The sequence below is a fragment of the Clarias gariepinus genome, chromosome 15, assembly GCF_024256425.1.
Source record: "Clarias gariepinus isolate MV-2021 ecotype Netherlands chromosome 15, CGAR_prim_01v2, whole genome shotgun sequence".
Classification (NCBI taxonomy): domain Eukaryota; kingdom Metazoa; phylum Chordata; class Actinopteri; order Siluriformes; family Clariidae; genus Clarias; species Clarias gariepinus.
This window is the reverse complement of record NC_071114.1, coordinates 3434919-3459511: the sequence shown is the minus strand read 5'-3', so window position 1 is coordinate 3459511 and position 24593 is coordinate 3434919. Positions and strand designations below refer to the sequence as shown.

At 40.1% G+C, this 24593-nt stretch overlaps 1 protein-coding gene across 1 annotated transcript; it reads left to right on the top strand.

Annotated features, from left to right (window-relative positions):
* The first annotated feature begins 20546 nt into the window (after positions 1-20546).
* Positions 20547-21847, top strand: LOC128543429 (uncharacterized). Its single transcript, XM_053513853.1, has 3 exons — positions 20547-20943; positions 21168-21314; positions 21554-21847. Exons 1-3 carry the CDS (start codon positions 20661-20663, stop codon positions 21811-21813), a joined length of 690 nt encoding a protein of 229 aa, XP_053369828.1. The 5' UTR covers positions 20547-20660; the 3' UTR covers positions 21814-21847.
* Positions 21848-24593: the final 2746 nt, after the last annotated feature.

The following is a 24593-nucleotide window of genomic DNA, read 5'->3' as shown; positions in this document are numbered from 1 at the left end:
ATTAAATCACCTTGGTCAGCTAATCCAAAATTAAGAAGTTTCCATTAGATTAAGTTTTCTACATGTTCATATGAAATCATTACAAGAAAGCTGATTTATTCCCTTATGTGTTGATGTACAGTTAAAAAGGAAGCAATGTTAAAATAAATGGCAGAAGTTGCTAAAATGACGTCTATATAATAAATTGTGTTAATGTGAATTTTTGTTTCAAATCAAATCCAAATTTTATTTTTCACATAAACATTATAATATCCATAGAAATGCTTTTATAGTCTGCAATGTAAAATTTGTTCCTGTTAAATAACAGTAGATTACTGGCAGCACAGTTGTCAGCAATCTAATTCTAATCTTAGTATTTATTTTACGGTTTTCTGTAAAAAATTAAATGCGTAACTGATTATTTCAGTTTAACTTTTATTTTCTCTGTTTATTAAACAAAGGTATGACTACATAACAACACGTTATTTATCAATGTTTAAAATAAAAAAATATATAAAATATAAATCTTATATTAAAAATTCCAAATAAAAGAAGAAAAGTATTGCTCTGTAAATATCTTTAAAATATACAATTAACACGTCAGAAATTATATAAAACTTCTAACTTCTAATTACTTCTATTAAAAAGTAGAGTCAAAAAATGACCCAAGGATTGTTTGTGTAACAAATTTAATTTTTTAATCAAAAAAGTAAAAACAATAGCCATAAATAATTCTTAAATTGCATATCAGAGGCATGATCGTGGCAATTAATTTTTTTTGCATTAAAATGCATAATAACGGCTGCTCAAACAAAAACTTCCTTAAAACATTATACGCATTTTAAATTGTAAAATGTTTAGTAATAATAATACAAGTAATAACAAAACAATGCAGTACAAGCATGGGCGTCGCTAGGCCATTTTTAGCATTTGTACCCAGCCCCCCTAAAAATTCTCCATCGTCCCCTGGTCGCCCATCGCCCCCTTTAAATTTGATATGAAAGCGGCGGCGACAGACTTCAGCTCCTCCCCGTCTTTCAATGCGGTATTCAAATTACCCTTAGAGAGGGAGGATTAAGGCAAGGTGTGTGTTTTTCGATAAATTGTTATATCTGCATCAGTTCAGACCTTTCTCATAAATACAGTTTACAAAATGTCATTAATTAAACTGATTAATCAGTTAAATCTTCACTGTGGCCATCCTTATCACACCAGCTGTTTCCTCTAGTGAAAATGAAGTCCCTAATACATCCTCTATGAACCTATAGTCTACTTTATAAAACAATCATGCCGTTACTGTTTTAATTGAAGGACTTAACTGTCTATATCAGTGGTTCTCAACCTGCGGCCCGCGATGCTGACCAAGTAAAAAAAAAAAAAATAATAATAATAATAAATAAAATAATAATAAATGATTTTACAATTCATTAAAAAAATGTATTAAACAACTAAATGTAGTAAACAAACTTTGAACTATATTTTTGTCACATAAAAACATTTTGGTGATCATGTTTTCATATATGCGCAGAACTGACGCAACTATGAACTGATGCAATTACACACTTAACGCGCACACAATTACAAGCGCGCGCGCTCTGACAGATTTAAAACAGTCATCAACTAACGATCAAAATTGACATATTTGTTATTAGAGGACCTGTTGGTCTGCGTTGAGAGTTTCAAAATGAAGCAAGGACTGTACACTGCACAACTTAAAGATAGTGATCTAACTCACTTTCCACAACTGAATGACGCGTGTGATGGTGTACTGGACATGCAACAGAGAGAACGATTCGGTAAAACTGTCAGTCAAATGCAAGAAAAATTCATCTCTCGTTTTTCTGATTTTGAGAAAATAAAATATGCAGGACATTTCATCAGAGAGCCATTTACTTCCCCTGCGAAAAAAAATCAAGTACTTGGCTGCAACTTTCGGTTTGTCACGCCGCGCGTTTGAAGATGACCTGATGGATGTTCAGGCAAGAGGACACGGCCAAACCGCGCAGCAGTCATCCTCACTTGCAGAAATGTGGCGAAACATATCTGGACAAAACCTCAGATTATTAAGTACAAAAGTGCTTTCCATATTTAGATCCACATACAATTTGCGAACGCGCATTTTCTGCAATGACGCGCATCAAGTCACGTTTTTACAGACTACAGCTTACAGTCACAACTTCATTGTGCTGTTACTCCTTTTGAGCCGAATTTCACCAAATTGGTCGGCTCCTGACAACATCAGGTGTTCCATTAATGGTAAGTATAGAATTATACTCTCTGATGATAATAATACATCTAATTGTAATAATTTTAGATGCATAATATCTGGTCATTGAGCGTTGATGACGTCATATTTAAATAATATACGGCCCGTGAGACTTGAACTTGGACATAGTGCGGCCTACTTCAAAAAAAGGTGGAGAATCACTGGTCTTATAAAACATTGCACAGTGCATATGGCATTAACTACCATAGAGTTATGCACATAAATTATAAAAAAATAGTGACAGACAGCATTCAGTGCACTCGTTTTAACTGCATATCAGTGTGATTTACAGAGATAGAAAAATCCTCTTTTTTTGTAGTAAATATTGTATTATATGTCCCATATTATAAATAGCCTTAGAGTAGGGTTTTTTGTCACTTTGATTTAGAAAAAGTTACTTTTTTAATTAATAAAAACAACAACAAAAAAGAATATTAAAAAGATGCTTTGTTTAATTACATTAAAACAATGTTTGTCTATATTAATGAATTTGAATAAATAGCCTAGTAGCTATGAAATTTTAAGGGGTTGAATAGAGAACCTACTGTCTTATTTATGTAGCTAAAACATTAAAATAAACTAGATAACATGATCAAAGTTTTAATATTTATATTTAACTGTAGATGGAAGGTTTTTTAAGTCACATGAAATAAAAAAGATGTTCTATTCTTACCTGCTGCTCATTTGGAGACCTACTCCTATGTGACTTAAAAAAAAACTTCCATCTACAGTTTTCTGTTCAGTTCTACAGTTCAGTTCTATGAAAGCGCAGCCTCTCAGGCACATTAACACTGTGATCCCAACATTGATTGAAGTCACTGCATCAGAAACTATTTTTCGCATTTATTTGTGTCTGCCAATTTTCAACGAAAAGCAGCAATTGATTTTGCGTGTTTGTGTAAATCATGTTATATATTTTCTATATCTCTTTCGCAGCACCAACACCACTAATGAAGAGAAGTTGAAGGGAGATAAAACAGGTTACAGAAGTATTAAATGTGTAACCAATCAAAGATAGAAATTAAAACAAGGCTTAAAATATTTCACTTTAAATTCCTCCCGTCTTGGATGAATATTGAAAACAGCTCAGTACCTCTTCCCCTTCCCCAGTACCTATACTCAGCAAAAGTCAAAATGTTGAAAAAAAAGACAAAAAATCCTATTGTCAGAAATATGATTATAATCTGGCATCAGGTTAAGAAATATCTGGGTGTATCCACCCCTCTCGCACGCTTCAGCCCAATATGGGGTAATCATTTTTTCCCTCCAGGCAGAGCAGACCCTGGTTTTAGGAAGTGGGCTGACAAAGGTTTAAAGACAATAGGGGACCTCATGGGATCAGAGGATGAGACTTTGATGTCATTTGAGGAGTTGATTGCCAAGTATGATATTCCATGCAAACATCGATTTAAATATCTACAAGTGAGAAACTTTATTAGATCATCTCAAAATCAGTGCTTGTCAATCCCTCCGTTGTCCACATTGGAAACAGAAATGAAAAAAGATTGCTTTGGAGATCTCCAAACTATATAACATATTAGTAGAGGGTTCCCCTGAATCTTCTTTAGGGAAACTTAATGCCTGGAGGGAAGACTTACAGGAGGACTTATCCTCCGAAGACTGGGAGGAAGTATGTGCTGAGGCACAAACACAAACTACCAGTACTCGTCTTAAAGTACTGCAATATAATTGGCTAATGAGGACATATGTGACTCCAGAAAAGCTTAATAAGTATAGTGGTGATATTCCGGACTTGTGTTTCAGGTGTGGAGAGGAGAAAGGGACATTCTTCCACTGTATCTGGGAATGCAATAAAATACAACTGTTTTGGAAAGAGATCAAACAAGTTCTGGATACTATATTGGGTATACAATTAGATCTTGACCCTAAACTATTTATTTTAGGTTTATATCCTGATGGGCATCTTATGTCTAGAAAGATAATTACCGCCATGGACTTATGTCTACTGTTGGCAAAAAGAGTCATAGCACTCTCATGGAGGAAGACCAGCAAGCCAAAACTCATTAACTGGATAAAGGAATTGTCCACAACTTTACCTATGGAGAAAATTACTTACATTGTCAAGGGAAAACTGTCACTTTTTCAAAACATTTGGGGTCCCTTTATGCAGTATATGGAAAATGTGGATCTTAGTAGTATTGTGAATGAGGCAGATGAGATGTAATTGTTGTTGGTCCTCTGCAGCATCCTAGACTAAATAAATTTGAGTTTGTAAAACAGTACAATTGAAGTGAAGTTGAGCAACCCTTGGAAAATAGAGAAACTTATTATTATTATTATTTTATTTTATTTATTTTTTATTATTTTTTTTGGGGGGGGGGGCTTTATTCTTTTTTTTTTTTTTATTAAGTTATTATTTACATGTCATATTTTGTACTTCCACCTAAATGTTGCTCTATCATCTTATAAAAGGTTGATTGACTGTTATACAATAATTTAGTTGCCCTGGATGTTCATTTTGATGTGGAAGCACTCTAATTTCTGTATATAAAAAATTAAAAAACTTAATAAAGATATTGTTGGTAAAAAAATATTTCACTTTACCTATAATAAGTCTAGACTATACAAGTTTTCCACTCGAGTATACTAGATTTTTCATTAACCAAAATAAAAAAATTTATATAGTTGATAGTCATGCGGAAATAAAGTTGGGTATCATTTTTATACAAAGGACAAAAACATGTACAAGGGACGTTCAAGTCAAAGCGGGACCATTGATTGTGCAGAATAACAGAACACCCTCTTTATTTCTCTATATATTTTTTTTCTCTATGTATGAGGTTGTGCATTGTTCTGTAAGAGCAAAATGCCTTTGGTGATCGAAGCAGTCCGTTTTGTGTAAAAGCATTCCACTGGAATGTTCACCGGAATTTTACCAGCAATAGGCTACGTAAAATCTTCGTTTTAGAGAACTTTCATCACAAGTGCCGCTTTGACTTAAACACCACTCATAGATCAGTGTGATGATGTATATTAGTCCAAAAAGTATTTATTTGACTGGAAGTACTACTGTATTTTATCAGTCTGGTAGACTTTATAGTAACAGTCACACTTGTACTTACTTGTATACTATTGTTCCTTTTTTAGGTGCCAGCATTATGGGATGGCGGTGTAAACTGTGTGCATTTGTCGCATCATCAAAAGGAATTTTGATTATTATGGAGTGAAGCATGGTACTGTTGGTCATGGATATTTAGTGTCCTGTCTTCATTTAGACTGTTATTGCTTCTTTAAGATTTGAGAAGGTCTGCACACACATTTGTATGGATCCCACAGTTTGCAGGAAGCTGAAAGTGAAGGTGTGCAATCTTTCAGATGTAAAATGTGACTCATTAGATTCTAATACAAAAGTCTACTTTCCACATGTTAACTGTATAATACTTGTGGCAGAAGTATTGTTTCTGAGACTGTTTACTAATAACATAAATCCAGCTTTCTGTTTATGATTTTGTTACATGTCATTTGCATGTAAACCAGGTTGAGTTTAGACTTCATGTCTTGTCAAATTTGGCAAATAAATGTTTAATTAAAATGGTAATGTGTGTATTGTTTTTTTTTTCATTCAGTTAAAATATTTAGTAAATGTAGCACATTTGTTTGTTAAATAATAGTATAATTTTCAGTATCTTCTACCTTCTATTTCAATTATATCTACTCAATTATTTTACTCATTTTCACTTTGCATTAACTTCTGATTTTCATTACATTTACTTAATTTTGTACATCATTGTACTAAATATAGTTATTCAGGTCTACTTAATTTTTTTACTGACTTGTACTTAACTCATGAAGTATATTTTACATTATTTTTATATTTTTTTTATTAACTCAATATTTTTAAGTGTAAAAATGTTTCACCAAAAAAATTGAGTACAGCACAGTTTTATTTTTTAGAGTGATCTATGGGGGCTAAGCCCCCCTTAACTGAAAATCTTTTTTCAGAAACGCCCCTGAGTACAAGTAACATTTTGGTATTAACTTTCTGTGGGGGGAAACAAGCACAGAACCTGTAATTCACTCCTTGGCTCACTGTTTATCTCCAGGTTTATTCCAGAGAACCCCTGCAAAAAAGCAGTAAGCCGTAATTTAGAATCTTTCTCTTAAGCAACGATAACAACTCAGATACATGTAACATATTTTTAAAAAAAGCTTATTATTGTGAAATATATTGCACTCTGCATAAAAAAATATTTTTCCCAATAACAGAGACTATTGCAGAGGCATTTTATTTAATTCATGCTGTTTTTATTTCAAAATGTCATTTTTTCAATTCAGTTTTTATTTCAAAATCCCGTTTTTCACGATGGCCTATTTCTATTTTCTGCAGAATGAGTTGTTCTGTCAATCAAAAGCGATAGGGCGGAGCCAGCTGTGTGATTGGTTGCTCCTTTATTCAGATGTAAGTAATAGCGCATGAAGTATCGAGTTAGGTCTAATGGTGCAATACGTATTCTATGCAGTAGGTGGCAGTACAGTGTCTACTGGTAAAGTTAGACCTTTCTATCTGATCCAAGTAGGAATAACTGCAGGCTGGAGCAATAGGCGTGCCGAAAGGTCAGGGCGTGTCCAGGGGTTGAGGGCGTGTCGAAAGGTAGGGGGCGTGCTGAAAGGTTTCTCATTGGTAAATGGAGCTTTTGCATTGGCCAATCAGCGTGCCGAAAGGTAGGGGCGTGTCAAAAGCTTTCTCGTTGGTAAAAGGAGCTTCTGCGTTGGCGCATCAGCGGTAATCCAATTTATAGGTAAGTACCTTTATTTTAGCGTGGAAGAACATAGCGGCGGTAATGCTAGGTGTGGTTAGTAAATATAAATAATTTTTTTTCTTTATTTTCGTCATTTAATTGTTTGCTTAATTGTTGTCGACAGACACATATTACTGTGAGACGAAACACGAACAGGTTTTCCCTCGAAGTAAGGGTTGGCAGTTTGTATCGATGTCCGTTTTGCGCTACAGATGTTTTAAGGCCTCGTGAAATGTTTTAGGCCTCGTCATTTTATTCTGACCGAGAGTTTGAAGGATTCTGTTCCATGGACTGCTACTACAGCTTAAATGAATGAATGAGCAGATTGAGTGTACAGGTTGGGTGGAGTATACTCTTAAACGGAGCAGCTCTGCCTCTAAATAAAATGTTTTATTGGCTAAAATTGTTTCTGTTTACTAAATAAGTGCCACTTCAAAGGTTACTAAACTGTACTCCTCCTCCTCTTTATTGTGGTGTTTTATGAACCATATTTGTCCTTATCAGGCAATGTCAAAGTCAACGTTATTGTCAATTCTTATTTCAATGTGTCTGCTGATTTTTATGTATTTTTGTTAAAAATTACTATTTTATCAGGTAGTACTAGTCTGGCATTTCTAGTTTCCAGTGTGGCAACAAAGTTGCTTTTTGTTCCTTCAGGCACTGAACAAAAGGGAAGATCAATATCGTTCTACGCTTTTTGTTGGTGTGCGGCATTTTGCGATGATCCCTAATTCATTCGTTGCGCCGTAGAGAATAATGGTGCATGCTTTTAAACATGTATAATTTAAGCCGGATGTAGCTTAAAGACAATGCAGAGAGGAAATATACGTGGGTATCTTATTTGCAGGTTTATTTACGCAAAAAATACCTGAAAACTGCTCATGCAACTAGAACAGAAACCAGCATAATGAGTGAAACAGAACAGAACCCAGAGCAATGAGAGAAACATAAAAAAGAACGGATGATTAGGCAATAGAAGAAACCAGATAAAGAGAGAAGCTAAGGAGGTGCACAGAAACCTATGTAAAAAATTACACCCTCGAACCCAAACTTGAAAGGATCAGGAATTTCCCTAAAGCGTATGTGCAAAGAGCCACGGGCGCAGACTGGTACGCCCAAACAAGGAATAGAAAAAATCAGAGACACAGAGCCAGTCTTATATGAATAACATATTTTAATAAGAGTAGACACAGAATAAAAATGTGTATCTACATGATAATAATATAAAATACAAAGTATGAAAGCCCAAAATACAAAAAACTAAGGGGTCAGAGTAAAAGCATCGAAAGAAATGAAATTACATAACAAATCTTCTCTGAGCTAAGACAACACCAAGAGGAAGGTCAGTGAGGGGAATAAAAGAAATAAATAGAAAGAAAGAAATAGATAAAAGAAATAAATAGAAAGAAAAACCACAATTTAACAAAGGCACAGAAGTCTAAGGAAAATCTGTTTGAATACCAATGGAAGTGGTCTCGTTAGTCTGTGTACTAACAGACACTTTAAAATCAGTTTGGGTACCAACACTTACATTACATCTAGGCTTTCTCAAATTCAAAATTCAAATTTTATTTGTCACATACACAAACATACACAGTACGAAATGTAGTGAAATGCATTATACGACTGCCATTGACCCTAAAAGAGAATTAAAGTTTACAAATAAGAAATAAATATAAATAAAAGAATACGATAGAAATTAAATAAAAAAATTAAATGAAACTAGAAAAAAATAGAACTAAAAATAAAAATAGAAATGTGCTAGGAAAAATAGAACTAAAAATAAAAATAGAAATATGATGTGCATAAAAATAGAAATATACTGTACATAGAAATATGATGTGCATAAAAATAGAAATATACTGTACAAATTGAAATATACTGTACTGGGTGTGCAAATATGCATAGAACAAAGTGTCTTTGTGCAGAGGTTATTAAAGTGTCTTTGTGCACTGGTCCAGGATGTAAACGTAAACATGTAGTGTAGTTGTGAAGGTAGGTGTGCAAAGTTATTAAAGTGTCTTTGTGCAATGGTCCAGGATGTAAATGTACAACATGTAGTGTAGATATGAAGGAAGGTGAGCGTGTAATTGTCCATAGTGTTCATGGATGTAAAAAGATTGATAGATTTGATCAATTATGAAAAGATTGTGTTAGTTCGTGGTTGTGGTTGAGAGACCTTATCGCCTGCGGGAAGAAGCTCCTCCTTAGTCTCTCTGTGTTGGCCTTCAAGGAGCGGAATCGCTTCCCAGACCGCAACAGAGTAAACAGTCCGTTATTGGGGTGGCTGAGGTCCTTCACGATCTTTCTGGCCTTGGTCAAACACCGCTTGCTGTAGATCGAGTGCAGATCAGGGAGCTCGATGCGGATGATGCGCTCAGCTGATCGCACCACCCTCTGTAGAGCTCGTCTGTCCTGCATGGTGCTGTTCCCGAACCAGGTCGTGATATTTCCCGTCAGGATGCTCTCTATGGTGCAGGAGTAGAAATTCCTGAGCACCTTGGAGGGCAGTCTAAAGTCTCTCAAGCGTCTGAGGTGATAGAGACGCTGCCGGGCCTTTTTTACCACGGTGTTGATGTGACAGGACCATGCCAGGTCCTGCGTGATGTGAACACCGAGGTATCTGAAGCTGTCCACTCTCTCCACTGGGCTCCTGTTGATGACGGGGGTCTGGTAGTTCCTCACCTGCTTTGTACTGAAGTCCACTATCAGCTCCTTTGTCTTACTGACGTTCAGGAGGAGATTGTTTCTCTGGCACCAGTTCTCCAGATTTCCAACCTCCTCCAGGTAGGCCGTCTCATCGTTGTTCGTGATCAGGCCCACCACAACAGTGTCGTCAGCAAACTTGATGATGGTGGTGGAGCTGGTAGTGGCCACGCAGTCGTGGGTGTACAGAGAGTACAGCAGGGGGCTCAGAACACAACCCTGGGGGGCTCCAGTGCTGAGAGTGAGGGAGGCTGAGACATGTCCGCCCATCCTTACTGCCTGTGGTCTGTGGAGCTGGAGTGCTAGACTCTGCACTGCACTAGACTGGCTGAAAAGAGCAATGAGGACTCTCAAAATCCAGACACCGTCTTTTAGAAGGACCAGGTTTGGAGTCACCTTTCTTAAAATAAGTAAGCCCTTTATCTCGTAGATAATGCATCAGAGATCCAGACAACTCAGAATCAGCTCGGATAGGACTCACGGAGGCCTGATCCATGACAGGTTCAGTCGGGTTGTAGTCCTCAGAAAGAACACGATCTGTACTGGCCTGGCTGTCCGAATCATCCAAAGGGATGAAGTCATCAATGGAGAAGTCGCAGTTAGCTATGAAATGAAATAAAATGTTTAAAAATATTAAATTGGGTAAAATAAGGTAAATAAGTGAAAAAGAAGATGCTTACCCAGGGCTGGTCTCTTGAGAAATGAAGAACAAACCAAAGAAAAAAACGATATTTTAAATGCATGAGTAAAATATATATACAAAACAACGAACTGATAAGATAAAGAAAATTATAGATAAAGCAATAGTGACTTGATATAGGCCGATGCGACGCACCTGCAATTATGGGAGAAAATTTTTATTTAATTTCACTTGATTTTACTTACTTTTAGGGGGTAGAACGTACCATATCTGTATATAATCGGGGATGTGCGTGCGAAGCTGAGACATAGGCTTCTCTGTGTGCGCGTGCATAGGAAACCAGAGCTTTACATTGGGACACCTTCATTGTGAGCTAAAGAAGGTCCCTAATGGGAAACAGATGTTGAAGGGATGTACAGCGGGCCCTGCATATATAATGGTGGAAACGGACTAGAGATTCAGTTGTGTCCATGGTGCAGCTCCGGCCATTATTGCATGATAATAAAGGTCGTAAACTTCTGTAAGCAAAGCCTGACTCTGAGTATTTTTCCACAACACAATAGATCATAAGGGAAAAGATAAAATGCATAAAATTTGACTGTAGAGAAATAAACTGGGACGAACAGATAAGTTAAGTGGGAGTATTACCTAAATGTGAACAAATATTTAGGATAATGGAATCACATCTGAACGACATTGTAGTGTGGCCACATAAAGGGACATGTTAAATACCAGGGTAAGGATTAAAGAGCTAATATGCCCTAGGCGAGGAAGAGTGCCTTAGGTGATTTTAATCGTCCCCATAGACACTGTTGGTGATCGCATCGCGAGAGAACCCGGAAGCGGCGTGGGGTCACGTGGCACCAGCACACGTGACCCGACGCCGCTTCAGGGTTCCCTCGCGAAGAGATTTACGGAGTGACGCGAAGAGATTTACTACAGCGCGCTGCTTTTTTGAGAGAGAGTTTGTTGGATGATTCAGAAGGAGTACTTTTCCCTGGTCAGATTATTCCTTGTGGACACTAACAATTAACCTATTGTTCCGTTACTTGAGCTCCCGGATTTGTCATCTATACCGGTGAGGCCGAGCCAATCTCTCCCGTGCAGCATTTTACCCATTACAATAACATTGACTCTGGACAATCATACACGCACTTACACACTCGCATTCATCACACACATTGTTTATATTTGTATATATTGGTTTTGGTGCACCTTGTTTGTTTGTTGGTTCGTTTTGTTTAATACACTTTGGTTTGATTTAGTAATTGTTGTTGTGTCGCGTCTTGTCCTGCCTCGATTGTGCAATACCGGAAGTGTTGTTTAAAAATCCGTATTTTGATTCTCGACCCCGTAGCAAAGTAACTAGTGATTTAAATAAATCCAAACGTTACAACATATATAGATGGTTGCTGAATAATCCAGTAAAGGATTTATTTTTCAGAGTACAGAATAGTAAGGGAGAGTGGATGCTTAGGCTATCACTGATACCCGACGTGCTAAAAACCGACATTAACATACATACTGTATTCCTCACATCCTATTTTAGAATGAAAAAATGTCCTTCTTCATCAGATTAGTGCCCAGAGAAATTTGTTTAAAGGTAATAAACAGTACATTAGATTTAAATGGAATAGGCAGACACTCCAGTCTTACTCCACTCATTTTACTGCTACGCACATATCCAAGTTGGGACGTGTTACGCCTAGACGAGCGACCAAACGGACGAACAGTAAGAAGGTACAGATTAATAGAAGCAGAGGCTGGTCCGCTGGTGCTGTGTCGTGAGTGGTGGGTTAACAATAACAAAGTGATTTTACTCTGATACCAGTGGGCCCCGACGGACAAATAATTTTTTAGACCCTTGACAAATTTGTTGTGCCTCTGATTATGACAGCAGTGGACGATTAACGCTCAGAGAATATACAAAAGAAAAGCGGGCATTGAAGAACTACAGGAACAATCACAAGGTACACAACAGACGAATGGTAGTGAATAAGAGAGAAAAGAAACGCAGGCATTTAACACATAAACAGGAACAAAAAAGTGTGATGGAGAGGATGTTCCACTGCGGAAAGAGCACTTGGCCAAAGCCAGTGACTCCAGCAGATATAATTATAGCTAAACACAAAGAAGAAAAGTACATCAGGAAATGCATGACAAAATGGCATGACGGGACAACAGAAGAACTGCAATGGCCTAAGGAACATTGCAATGAAGTTAAAGAAATGCTCAGACACCCTACTTAAGGAAAAAGCAGTAAGGAAAGAATGAAGCTAGAGCATAAGTTAGATATCATTGAATGGTTTATAAAAGAAGGAAAAAGAAAAGATAAAATCAACTGAAGAAAAAGAACAGGATGCAAAATCAGTTAAAAAGGAAGAAGCACGTGAGGAAAGGAGAAACAAGACGAGTATAGACGCAGAAAGACCACCACCATACACTGAGAAACACATGCAACGGAGGGCTAGGGGAATGTACGCTAACGGAAAATAAGGAAGGAACATGGGACTTAAACGGGGAAGTGACGGGATAGATTCAAAAGACCCCATGCAACCCTGAACTGACGCCATACAACCCTGAACTGACTCCATACAACCCTGAACTGACTCCATACAACCCTGAACTGACGCCATACAACCCTGAATGAGACGATCAGGAAGCCGCAAGTAAAGAGCAAGAAGCGACAGCCCTCAGATACCACATAGAAAGAGAGAAATGGCAGAGTGGAGAAAAGACAAATAAAACATACGAGTTATCAAGGAAAAAGGAGCTAGAGCGAATGGAGAAACAAAGCGAGCTATTCCTGAAGAAAACCCAAATGTTCAAATCTACACTGCACCCCAAGCCCGACAAAAGAAAGATGGAACAAGAAAGACCCCCCATTAAGAGAAAAGGAAGGAGAAGAGGAGGAGGACCTAGAGGAAGAGGAACTGGGAGAAGAGAAAGAACCACCCGCAGATTCCTGGACCACCCTACCCATCGCCATCGTCATCCTGCTGGTCTGATTCAGATAAGGACGAGGCAGAGTCTGAGGTAAAAGACGAAATGACTGAAGAGGCACAAGAAAAACTAGTAAGAAAAAAAGTACAGGGGTTTATGTACATTTAACCCAGAGAAAATGCAATGAAAAGAACAGAAAGAAAGGGCCGGATGAGTACCTCAAGACGCAGTGATCAAAAACATACAAGAAGTAAAGAACATTTGATCACAGATCTATTAACAAGGCACTATTAACAAGGCACTCAAGCAGACAGCTTAGCCTTGTGTGAAGACCAACTGACCCAGTACACGAAGAGTGCCCTGGAAAAAACAGAGAGAGCACTGACAGACCCAAGAGTGATAAGGAGATCTGTGTGCTCAAGGCAATCATCATGCTGGTATGGTGGCCCAGACTGGCACATACCCACATATGAGGAAAGTGAAAACTATGGAAATATTAGACGATGCTGGTCTGTATGCCCTGACAAGTCAAAATGCAGGAGATTGCATTCGGGGCATACAGATCCGAGATATGTAATGCTCTGCAAAGAGCCCATCCCACGAAATTGGACCCAGGAAAACTGGAATCAGTATCGCTAGGAGAAGACGAGAATACAGTAAAATTCATCAATAACTTTCAAACCAAGTGGAGAGAGGAAACAGGGGGATCATGGGACCAAACAGATACAAGTAAAAGCCTGTTCCGAATGATGCTAAAGAAATGCATGCCTTTGGAGGTCCAGACAGCCCTGGAGGGAGGGGTGGGTTTGAACACACTACCATGGGACAAATTCCAAGCCCACATTGTGCATCATGTGGATGAATATCGGAAGAAAAAGAGGGAAAACAAGGAAGCAGCTGAATCAATCACAACCCAACTGCACAAGATACAGCTAGGGGAACTTGCTGCTGCAAAGAAAAAAGAAAAAGAGAGAGGTAAAGTCCAAGCAGCTGTGATGGTGCCAGACAATCAGGCAATACCACCCTCTGCTGGGCAAATACCGCAAGTACAGCAAGTGCAGCAAGTACAACAACCAGCAGCCCCTCCAGCATATGCATATTCTGGAAAGCAGCAAGGACCAGCTCCACCTATGAGGTGGCAAGGACAAGGCCCTAGGCCCTATGGAGTCCGAGGTCAGAGGGGACCATATCAACAACAAACCAGGAGACAATAATTGGGTGCTCCAGGACCAATGGACCCAAGACTCCAAGACATGCAGTGCTGGCAATGTGGAGGAATGGGACACCTCAGACGAAACTGTCCACAGATGACAGGAGGGATGCCAATGGGACCCCAACCTCGAGGACTGTATGGAGCAGCGCGGGCACCTGCCGGGGACATGGGACCACCTGGATCTTGGACACAGGGACAACCCCAAAACCAGTGGATAGCCCCCTGGATGGGACTTCAAAACTGGAATTGACAAGGCCCAGAGAAGCCAGTATGTCTCAACACTGCATCCACAACAAGAACCAACTGTCATGGTGTCTATAAACAATTCGTAACCAATTCCATTTATGATTGACACAGGTGCAACATACTCACGTGTAGGACGCGAAGGCTCGAACCTCCCCCTCTCAAGCAATACGATAAAAACTGAGGCTTCTCGGACTATCCCAAGTATTGCACTTTACAGAGCCCCAACTAATAACACTAGAAGACACCACTATAACGGCACCCTTACTCTTCTCACCAAGTACCCCAGTTAATTTACTTGGAAAAGATTTGTTGTGTAAACTAAAAGCAAAGATCCAATGTAATACTAAAGGACTGTGTGTAACAATAGGACAGTTCCTGCAGACTGTCGAAAAACAACACAACATGGACACAGTATACTATTTGCTTTGCACAGGCAGAGGAGCTCAACATGCTCAAGTATGGGAAGACAATTCAACGATGACCAGACTGCAAAAGAGTGACCTTGCTATTACACTGTACCATGTATTACGACACAGGAAGCCAAGATGAAGAATATGCATAGCTGTGGACAGATGTCATAGAAGACACAATCACCTATGTAGCATTAGGAGATACAATCGTAGGTGCTGCAGGAGCAGCCATCACTGTGCATTTGACTGGACAAATGGAACACTGGCATCAAGTACCTCACACTGCACCCCACATCTCTGTGTTAATGGGAGAAGGAATGCAGTCAAAAGAACTAGGACTGATGGGTACAAACCTCTAACCCCTCTGTACACATCTCACAAGATAAGAGATTCTTGAGGATAATCTTTTCAGGAACAGACAGAATGAGGGCAACGCATACAGAGATAGATGTGAACATGCTGTTGTCAACACACCCTCAGAGCGGGATGTGTAACACCTTGTTATCATCGCACACACAAATGTCAGTAAGAATGTTAGGACAGGTAGACGAAGAATTACTGAAAACAATCCCAGATAAGCTATGGACAAGACATTCTACTGATGTAGAAGTGGTTACATCTGGAGGACAAGCCTTGATAAAAATAAGACCGAATGCGAAATTACCTTATCAAAGGCAATACCCACTAACACCACAAGCCATAGCTGGGATAAAACTCACTATAGAAGGCTTAATAGAAGCTGGAGTATTGAAAACCACTAAGAGCCCTTGCAACACTCCTATCTTTCCCATCAGGAAGCCCAACTCCAATAAATGGAGACTCGTACATGATCTGCGAGCCATAAATCAAATAGTTAAGGCAGAATTGCCTATAGTGCCTGATCCTCACACTCTATTGTCCAATATACCAGAAGACACGAAGTGGTATACAATCATAGACTAATACTTAGCTTTCTTTAGCATTCCACTGCATCCAGCATCACAACACTTGTTTGCCTTCACCTACGCGGGACAACAATACACATATAATCGCTTACCTCAGGGCTACTGCGAGACCCCATCTATATTTATTAGAGTGCTAACGCAAGACTTGGATAAACATTAGGAGCACCCTGATCCAGGACTGCGATGATCTTCTAATTTCCAGCCCAACCAGAGAACAATGCAAAACAGATTCACTCTGGGTGTTGACCGTATTAGCTAAAAATGGCCACAAAGTAAGTAAAGAAAAACTGCAATTCTGCAGACAGGAGGTAGAGAACTTAGGCAGAGTACTGAAAGAAACATCTAAGCACATATCTCTCAAACATGTAGAAGCAATACTAAAAGCCCCCAAACCACGTTCTATAAAAGAGATGTTGTCCTTAGGCATGGTGGGCTTTAGTAGAGACTGGATTTGTGATTTTGCATTAAAAACAGCACCCCTGAGGGCGCTAATCAAGGCAGTTGGACAGACCAAAAATAGTGCACTACTAGAGTGGACGCCCGAAGCATTTGAAGCCTTTGAACAGTTGAAAAGAGAACTCTGCATGGCACCAGCGTTGGCTAGTCCAGAGTATAATAAACCGTTTCACATGTATGTCTCAGAGCGTGGCGGCTTTGCCACAGGGGTTCTGACTCAACAACAAAGGCCTAGTATAGTAAAACAACCACTTGCCTACTACAGTACAGCACTTGATAATATTGAAGAAGGCATGCCACCCTGCTACCGAGCAGTAGCAGCAGATCGCATAATGACTCTAGCAAAAGGAGACTGTCATTTAGCATCAGCAGAGCACTTAAAAACATGGCAAGACCTAGAAAATCAACCTCTAACACATCCAGACTGTATATTCTTTGTAGATGGATCATGTTTCAGAGAAGGAGACAGCAATAAAGCCGGTTATGTTGTAGTGACACCTACACTAGATGGAGAAACATTCAGAATAGCACAAGAAGGGAAGGCATGTACCAAATATACTGACTCAGCATATGCATACAGGATACGTCATCAGCGATGGAAATGAAGCAGCAGATGAAGCACCAAAGAAAGCAGCCAGCAGTAAGACGAATAAACATGATGCCTGAATCAGCCCCACAAGTAGAACCTGGTCCATAAGTAGAGTTAGATCCTCAGGCAGAGCCAACTCCACAGGCAGGGCCCACAGGCAGGGCCCTAACCCTAACACGATCCGCAGGTAGAAGAAGAATCAAGCTCTAGTTCAAACTCAAGCTCAAGCTCAGGGTCGAGCTCTAGTTCAAGCTCAGATACCAGCCCTGTTAGACCAAATGTATGCCCAGCCACGGAAGAAAGAATAATTCTCAGACCCGAGGACTACGCACCGCCCCGGATATAGGTTATCTAGCGGACATGCAGGCGACAGCCTCAGGCGAATAAATTTTGAAAATGGGTCACTAGGGGGGCAAAAAAAGATAACGATACCAATGGTGGACGAAGTATGGACGGGCGATTAGTAGCACCACAGAGCTTCCTCCTGACCTTAATAAGACGAGCCCATGGAGACGACCATGTAGCAAAAGGAGAGGTAATAAGGAGAATCCAAAAGACATGGTGGTCACCCTATCTAGGCCCCATGGTTTATCGAACGTTGTCTTAATTTTGTGACATATGTGCTAGATTCAACAATGAAAAGCATTTAACCTCACCCGTAGGACACATTCCAGAACCAGACGGACCTTTTAGACACATAATGTGTGATTTCGTAGACATGGGTGAACCTAGATTCCAAGGGAAACGATACATCCTAGTAGTTGTTGATAGGTTCAGCAGATGGGTAGAAGCTGTAGCAACAGCTAAGGAAAATGCAACTGCTGTAGCAAAATTACTATGTAGAGAGGTAATACCAAGATTTGGGATCCCACACACCCTTAGCTAACATAACGGAAAGCACTTTGCAAACAAGGTAATACAAAAAGTACACACAGATTCGGATGTGTATACCATCCCCAATCCCAAGGGATGTTGGAAAGGGCGAATGGAGTACTTAAAATTAAACTAGCTAAGATCTGCACAGAAACAAACATGAATTGGCTAGAAGCTTTACCGCTAGCTTTAATGTGCATGAGATCACAGACTAACGGAAACACCGCATGGAATGCTTACTGGCAGACCAATGCTGACGTCATTTGTTCGAGGACCCTATAAAGGTCCATCTCTCGAACAACTACAAAGTGAACTTGATCATTATGTAAAACACTTATCTGAAATACACAAAGTTATTTTCCAACAGGTTAAGGGAGCAACGATATTTGACGACAATAGGCAAACACCAGTTAACGAAGCCGAGAAAGAAGCAGACGACAGGACTACCTGGTGACTGAGTATTCATTTGAGTATTCAGAAGAAGGTGGAACCAAGCTAGAAGAAAAGGGCCATACAAAGTAGTATTGGCAACTCCAACCGCCGTAAAAGTACAAGGAAAAGACGTGTGGTATCATTTGAACCACTGCTGCAAAGCACCAAACCCAGACCAGGTACAAGACAGGTTTCCCCCAGAGGTCCCTGAAGAATCTCCAAGGGCAGGACCATTGTGACTATAAGCAGGCCCCTAGGGGTCCCAGGAGACCGGAGAAAGACCCAGACAACAGGCACCAAACCCTTACGAGCACACAGAAGGATTGCAGTGGATAAAACCAGAAGAACAAGAACCAGAAGAACAAGAAGAACAAGGCTATTAGCTGGAGTGGCCCCAGGATAACATAGGAGAATGGGAAGCGGAACTCATTGAAGAAGAGGCTGCTGCAGAACAAGCCGGACCAGCCCGAAGAACAAGAGTTTGAGGCAAACAATGACAAGAAAAATGTACAAGAATCGAAGAAGCACGGCAACAGCTAGAACCCGACACTGAATCAGATAGTGATTAAAATAGTTAAAGCGACCCCAATTGTAACGTCATAACCAACGAAAAACACACCAAGATATATATTGTGTAGATTATCAGGCCATAGCCCTACGTGTCGACTTTGTGATTCAAATGGAGAAACCACTCCGTTACTACCCCCAAAATAAACCTCAATTTATGCTTATAATCATAATAGCTATTTTACTGCCAGATCTAACTGATGGCAGAGCCACTTTGAGTGAAGAGACCTGCCCAGACTGGGACCTTAAGGAAAGACAAATGCGTTGCGCATTAGCCTCAATAACTAGGGCAAGAAGAACAGCTAGAATGCTCATGGAGGACAGATCAGGAGATTGGACAGCAATGTTCCAAATAAAGGTGGACAAGACACAAAAGTCAGATGAACAAGTGCGCATTCACATAGAACTAGATGCAAAAAGTAAATTGAATCAGATGTCTAGGACGGAAGGAACGATTGAAGCAAAACCACTGCCTAATAACTGGTACGCGTTTAGCAAATCAGCAAAAGGGAAGAGGAGCATGTTTAAATATGACAGTTTGGCAAGGATGCTACAAGAGCAGACAATCAGATTAGAATGTCAGATGAAGAATCAACGTCATATGTAACGATCATCCCACAGATGACAAAGATGCCACTCGAGAGCCTAGCGAAGATTGATGTAACATGGAAAAATGACATGTTCTTCCAATGGCTGAAATTCGCAGCAGACTCATTGACCTCAAGGGATTGCATCGTGTGTCATGATAAAAGTAATAAACCCCTACATGTGATTCCCACTCAGGGCACAAAGGAATGTACAGACAACCCATAATATAGTACATCAGCGTTATGCCCTATCAGCTGTCTTTTGCATTCAGCTGCAGTACATTATGGCCCAAAATGGATGCAGAATACAAGCAGGTGTACTTATCGCCCTGTGACCACATTGGACGCCGTCCAGCGAGAAATAACACCAATCCAACAAACCTATCCCCTATGCATCTGTTCGAATGGGACAGAGGAAGTAGGAGACCTATCATCAAGCTGCAACGAAACACAACCAGCAGCAGGTTTCTCCATAGAAATGCAACATGTCTGTGACAGTAAAACCGACAACATATCGTGTAGTGAAATGGTGAAAATACGGCAACCCAACATGAGTGCAGGAACCACACCCTTGGCAGACTATTTTGGTACTGTGATGGAACTACTGTCGGACAAATGTTACCAAAGAATTGGGGAGGATGCTGTGCTCCTCAGCTACTGGGAGGAGACTTATGGCGCTTTTCCACTGCATAGTACGGCACGGCACGGTTCAGTTCAGCTCACTTTTGGGGGGTTTTCCACTGGGAACAGTACCTGGTACCTGGTCCTTTTTTTAGTACCACCTCAGCCGAGGTTCCAAGCGCGCCGAACCGTTACCAAAACGTGACGTGTAAACTCTGCTGGTCACTGATTGGGCGGAAAAAATCGGCATTACTGCGTCACTGAACTTGCGACACGAGACACAACAGAACCGCTAGTATTATTAGCAGAGCCAGCGAAGGATCGGACGCACCTTTTTGTACTGTATTAACTAAAAAAATGGCTGTTTCATGGTCTATTGAGGAAGTACAGACGTTCCTCTCGTTGGTAGCGGATCCAGCGAGAGCTTGATGGGGCGACGCGGAATGAAAAAGTTTTTCAGGAGGTCGCTAAGCTCTTGGCCGCACACAGCTACCATCGGACTTACAAACAGTGTAGGGACAAGTTTAAAAAAAATGAAGAGCGACTACAGAAGTATAAAGGACCACAACAGCCGGAGTGGTTTAAACAGGCGGTCGTGGAAGTGGTTCGGCCAAATGGACGCAATCTACGGAGGCAGACCAACGAGCAAAGAAAGGGAGGGTGCCCTGAACTCGGCCACGCCATTGTTGTTGGAGAACACGATCGAGGATGGTACGTTGTGTTTTTATAACGCTTGAAATCCTAACTTTACTGATTTTATTGACCGTCGAATCTTATTTTATATCGCAATTTGACTGTAAAATCAAGGCCTTAATGAAGCACGAAGCCCTAGTAGCTAACATGTATCAGTGGTAGTGCTATTGTTCATGATGTTCATGGTTTTTTTGTTGTTGTTGTGTTGCAGTAATTTGTGCATTCCCAACTTTGCGTTTCAGACTCATTGTGCACGATCGATTCACTTGCACTTTCTACATGCAAGGACGACGACTCCTCTTCCCAAGCGGTGCTAGCAGCGTCTCCACCACGCCCGCCAACACCATCACCCTCCAGCTGCACGGCGACACCGCAGCGTGTGTTAACGGGTACAATACACATTTGATACTTCATATATCATAATATGTACAAATAGGATATCACAATATAGGATATATATCCTTATAAACCGTGTCTCATGAATTACTGTTGCTTACCATAAATAGTTTAATACCATAAATAATATTATACAATACCATAGATACTGTAAATGTAATTGAGTAAAATCACATTAATTTCAAAAATAATTTCTCTCATTCTCACTCCAATTTTCTACGCTCTGTTCCAGGCAAGAGGAAACGGAGCCTGCACCATCAGGAACATCTTGCTGCATTAAGAGAGATGCAGGTGGCAGACATTGAGCAGCAGGAGCTGAACCGTGCCCAGAGGGAGCGCCACTTGCAGATGGCACTGGAAGAGGCCAAACAAGCGAGGGAGCAGGAAGCGGCCTTAAGGGCAGAGGAACACTCTCAGACGGCTGCTTTCAATCAAGCATTCCTCAATGTTATGGGGATGCTTGTCCAGGCAATGAGTGGCCGACGGGAATAGAACTCTCTTGCTGACTAATGCCATAGGTGTTTTTTTTTTTGTTTTTTTGTTTTTTTGATAATGTTTGCACTACATGTCTGCACACTGTTAACAGTTTCTTCTGTTAACGTTAAAATTTATTTTGTTCTACTTGTCTGTTGTATGTCCTTTGTGCACTACGTGCATGTGCACACTGTTTAAAGTTTACAGTTTATATTTTCACAACTTATATTTTTATTTTTTGCACCTTGTAGATTTTTAGTGTTTTCTGGTCATATTTTTACCTGTAAAATTGTGTTGTGCTTTAATAAAAACAATCTGATCAAATACGTGTAGCCCAAGACTATATTAAAGATTTAGTATTGTATGAGCAGGTAAAGTACCTCCTGATAAAGACAAATGGTTAATGCCGACACAATACAAACCAAAAAAAAAAGGAATACACTGTAAAGTTTGAACTGGTGTTTAAAAATTTATTGATAATACACTTTACAGAACATGCTACGTGAATAGTTAGCTACTCAAGTAACGCATCAGACCTGCATGGACATCCCTGCCCTCCTCCTCTACAGCCTGTGGCACTGCCACCACAGTCTCTGCTGCTGGGGGTAAATCCCAAGCATTCTCATAGGCCTCACCATGACTCTCACGAAGGTTATGTAGAGCACAACATGTCAGCACCAGGATTTATGACTTTTATGACACAAGGTTGACAGCACAGTCATTTTTCATAATGCATCGCCATCTTCCTTTTAATCGACCGAAGGCATTAACCACAACGCGTGCTGGTTAACGAATTAGCTCTGGGACCAACATGGTTTCTGCTGCTGCACAGAACTCCTGAACACACCGACACACAGTTGTTATGCTTACACGGAGGTTTGTGTCCCGTCGCTCCATCGCTGGACGCAGTTTGTTGCATAAGTGGATGAATGTTTCTTCAGACATTCTAAAGTTCTCCAGCCACTGAGTGTTTGTAAAACCGGGAACAATCACATCCCACCACTCTGAAGCACGATCTGTAATATACAGAATCTGCATTTTAATGTAACACTGGCAGTTAAGTTTATTATATGCTTAGCAACAGTGATAAAAGTTAGCTAGTGATGAGCTTTTTTTTAGATGCTTACCCTTGTGCGTCGCCGAGATAAGTTGTCTGTGTTTTCGTGTTGTTGTAAAAGTTCCCAAACTCTTTTGTCTTTTTTAGCTGTGTTTTCTTTGGCTGCCATCAGCCTCTTTTGAAACAAACTCCTTCGTCTTGCTGTTAAAAACATCCACATGCCGAGAATGAAGAACACCATTCCGTCCATATGCTCCATTGTTGTGTGTTTGTTGTGGCGCATTTAGATGATGTCACGGCAGTAGAGGCGGCGCAACTATGACGACACGTGAATAATCACGGCCACTCTAAAGCGGTACTAAACTGCAGTGGAAACGCAAACTGAGTCGAACTGAGCCGTGCGGTGTCGTGCCGAGCCGTGCCGAGCCGAGTCGTACCACGCAGTGGAAAAGCGCCATTAGTGGTGGTAGGCTTGCGTCATGAAAGAGAGACACGAGACACAAGTTCACGGAGAAAATTGGTAAAAAAGAATTGAGGGTATGGGACGAGTTTGACAGAGAAGGGGGAATATCAGTAACATGGAGTGGCATTCCAATAGGCGTACCTACAGTACTGAACACAAAGTCATAAACAGAGTAGCAGGAGGATTTATGACTTTCTTCCTCCCATGGGGCCAGATCGCTAAAAACGCAAGATTGATAAATCTGTTATGGTATAATCAACAGAGATTTTGGAATCACACACTAAGTATTGGTACAAGAAAAATTTGACAGGACAACGATAATAACCATGCAAAACAGATTCGTCCTGGACACTATGCTAGCACCTCAACGAGGCGTATGTGCCCTGATTGTAGAGGAATGTTGCACGTACATACCAAGACACACCGGACCAGAGGGTAACAATCAAAATTTTAAAAGCTATGCGAAAGCTGAGAAATGAACGTCAGAGTCACCCAAGAGTTTCAGAAAACTACAGCATGGACTTCCTGGTTTGACTGGCTCAACCCTTCCAACTGGTATGGACTACTAGCAAAGATGGGAACAATTGTCCTGGTTGTATTAGGTACCCTGCTCATCCTATCATGCTGTGTCATTCCACTAGCAAGGGCAAGCATCATAAGAATGGTAGGACAGTATACAGTTCTTGTGGAATATGACAGGCAAACAACCTATGATGAGGACGACGGAGATGAATCAATCTACATGCAAATGAGTGAACAAAGACCAACCAGCTGCATATGAATTTCATAGACGATGAACTACATCTTTGTTGATTATATGTATACTAAAATTGTTTAGAAAACATAATTTTACCTTGTACATTCTGAATCAGTCATTTAAACCATTTAATCCATGATTAGTAATTACATAACAACAATAGAAAATATAACTAGTTCCAGTAGAAGTGTGTTGTTGTTCTGCTATAAATATACTCAGCAAAAAAAGGAACGTCCTTTTTTTTAGGACTGTACATTTCAACAATAATGTTGTAAAAATCAAAATAACTTTACCGATCTTCATTGTAAAGGGTTTAAACAATGTTTTTCATGCATGTTCAATTAACCATAATCAATTAATTAACATGCACCTGTGGAATGGTCGTAAAGATCTTAACAGCTTACAGAAAGTGGGCATTTAAGGTCACAGTTCTAAAAACGCAGGACACTAAAGAGACTTGTCTACCGACTGTGAAAAACACCCAAAGAAAGATGCCCAGGGTCCCTGCTCATCTGCGTGAA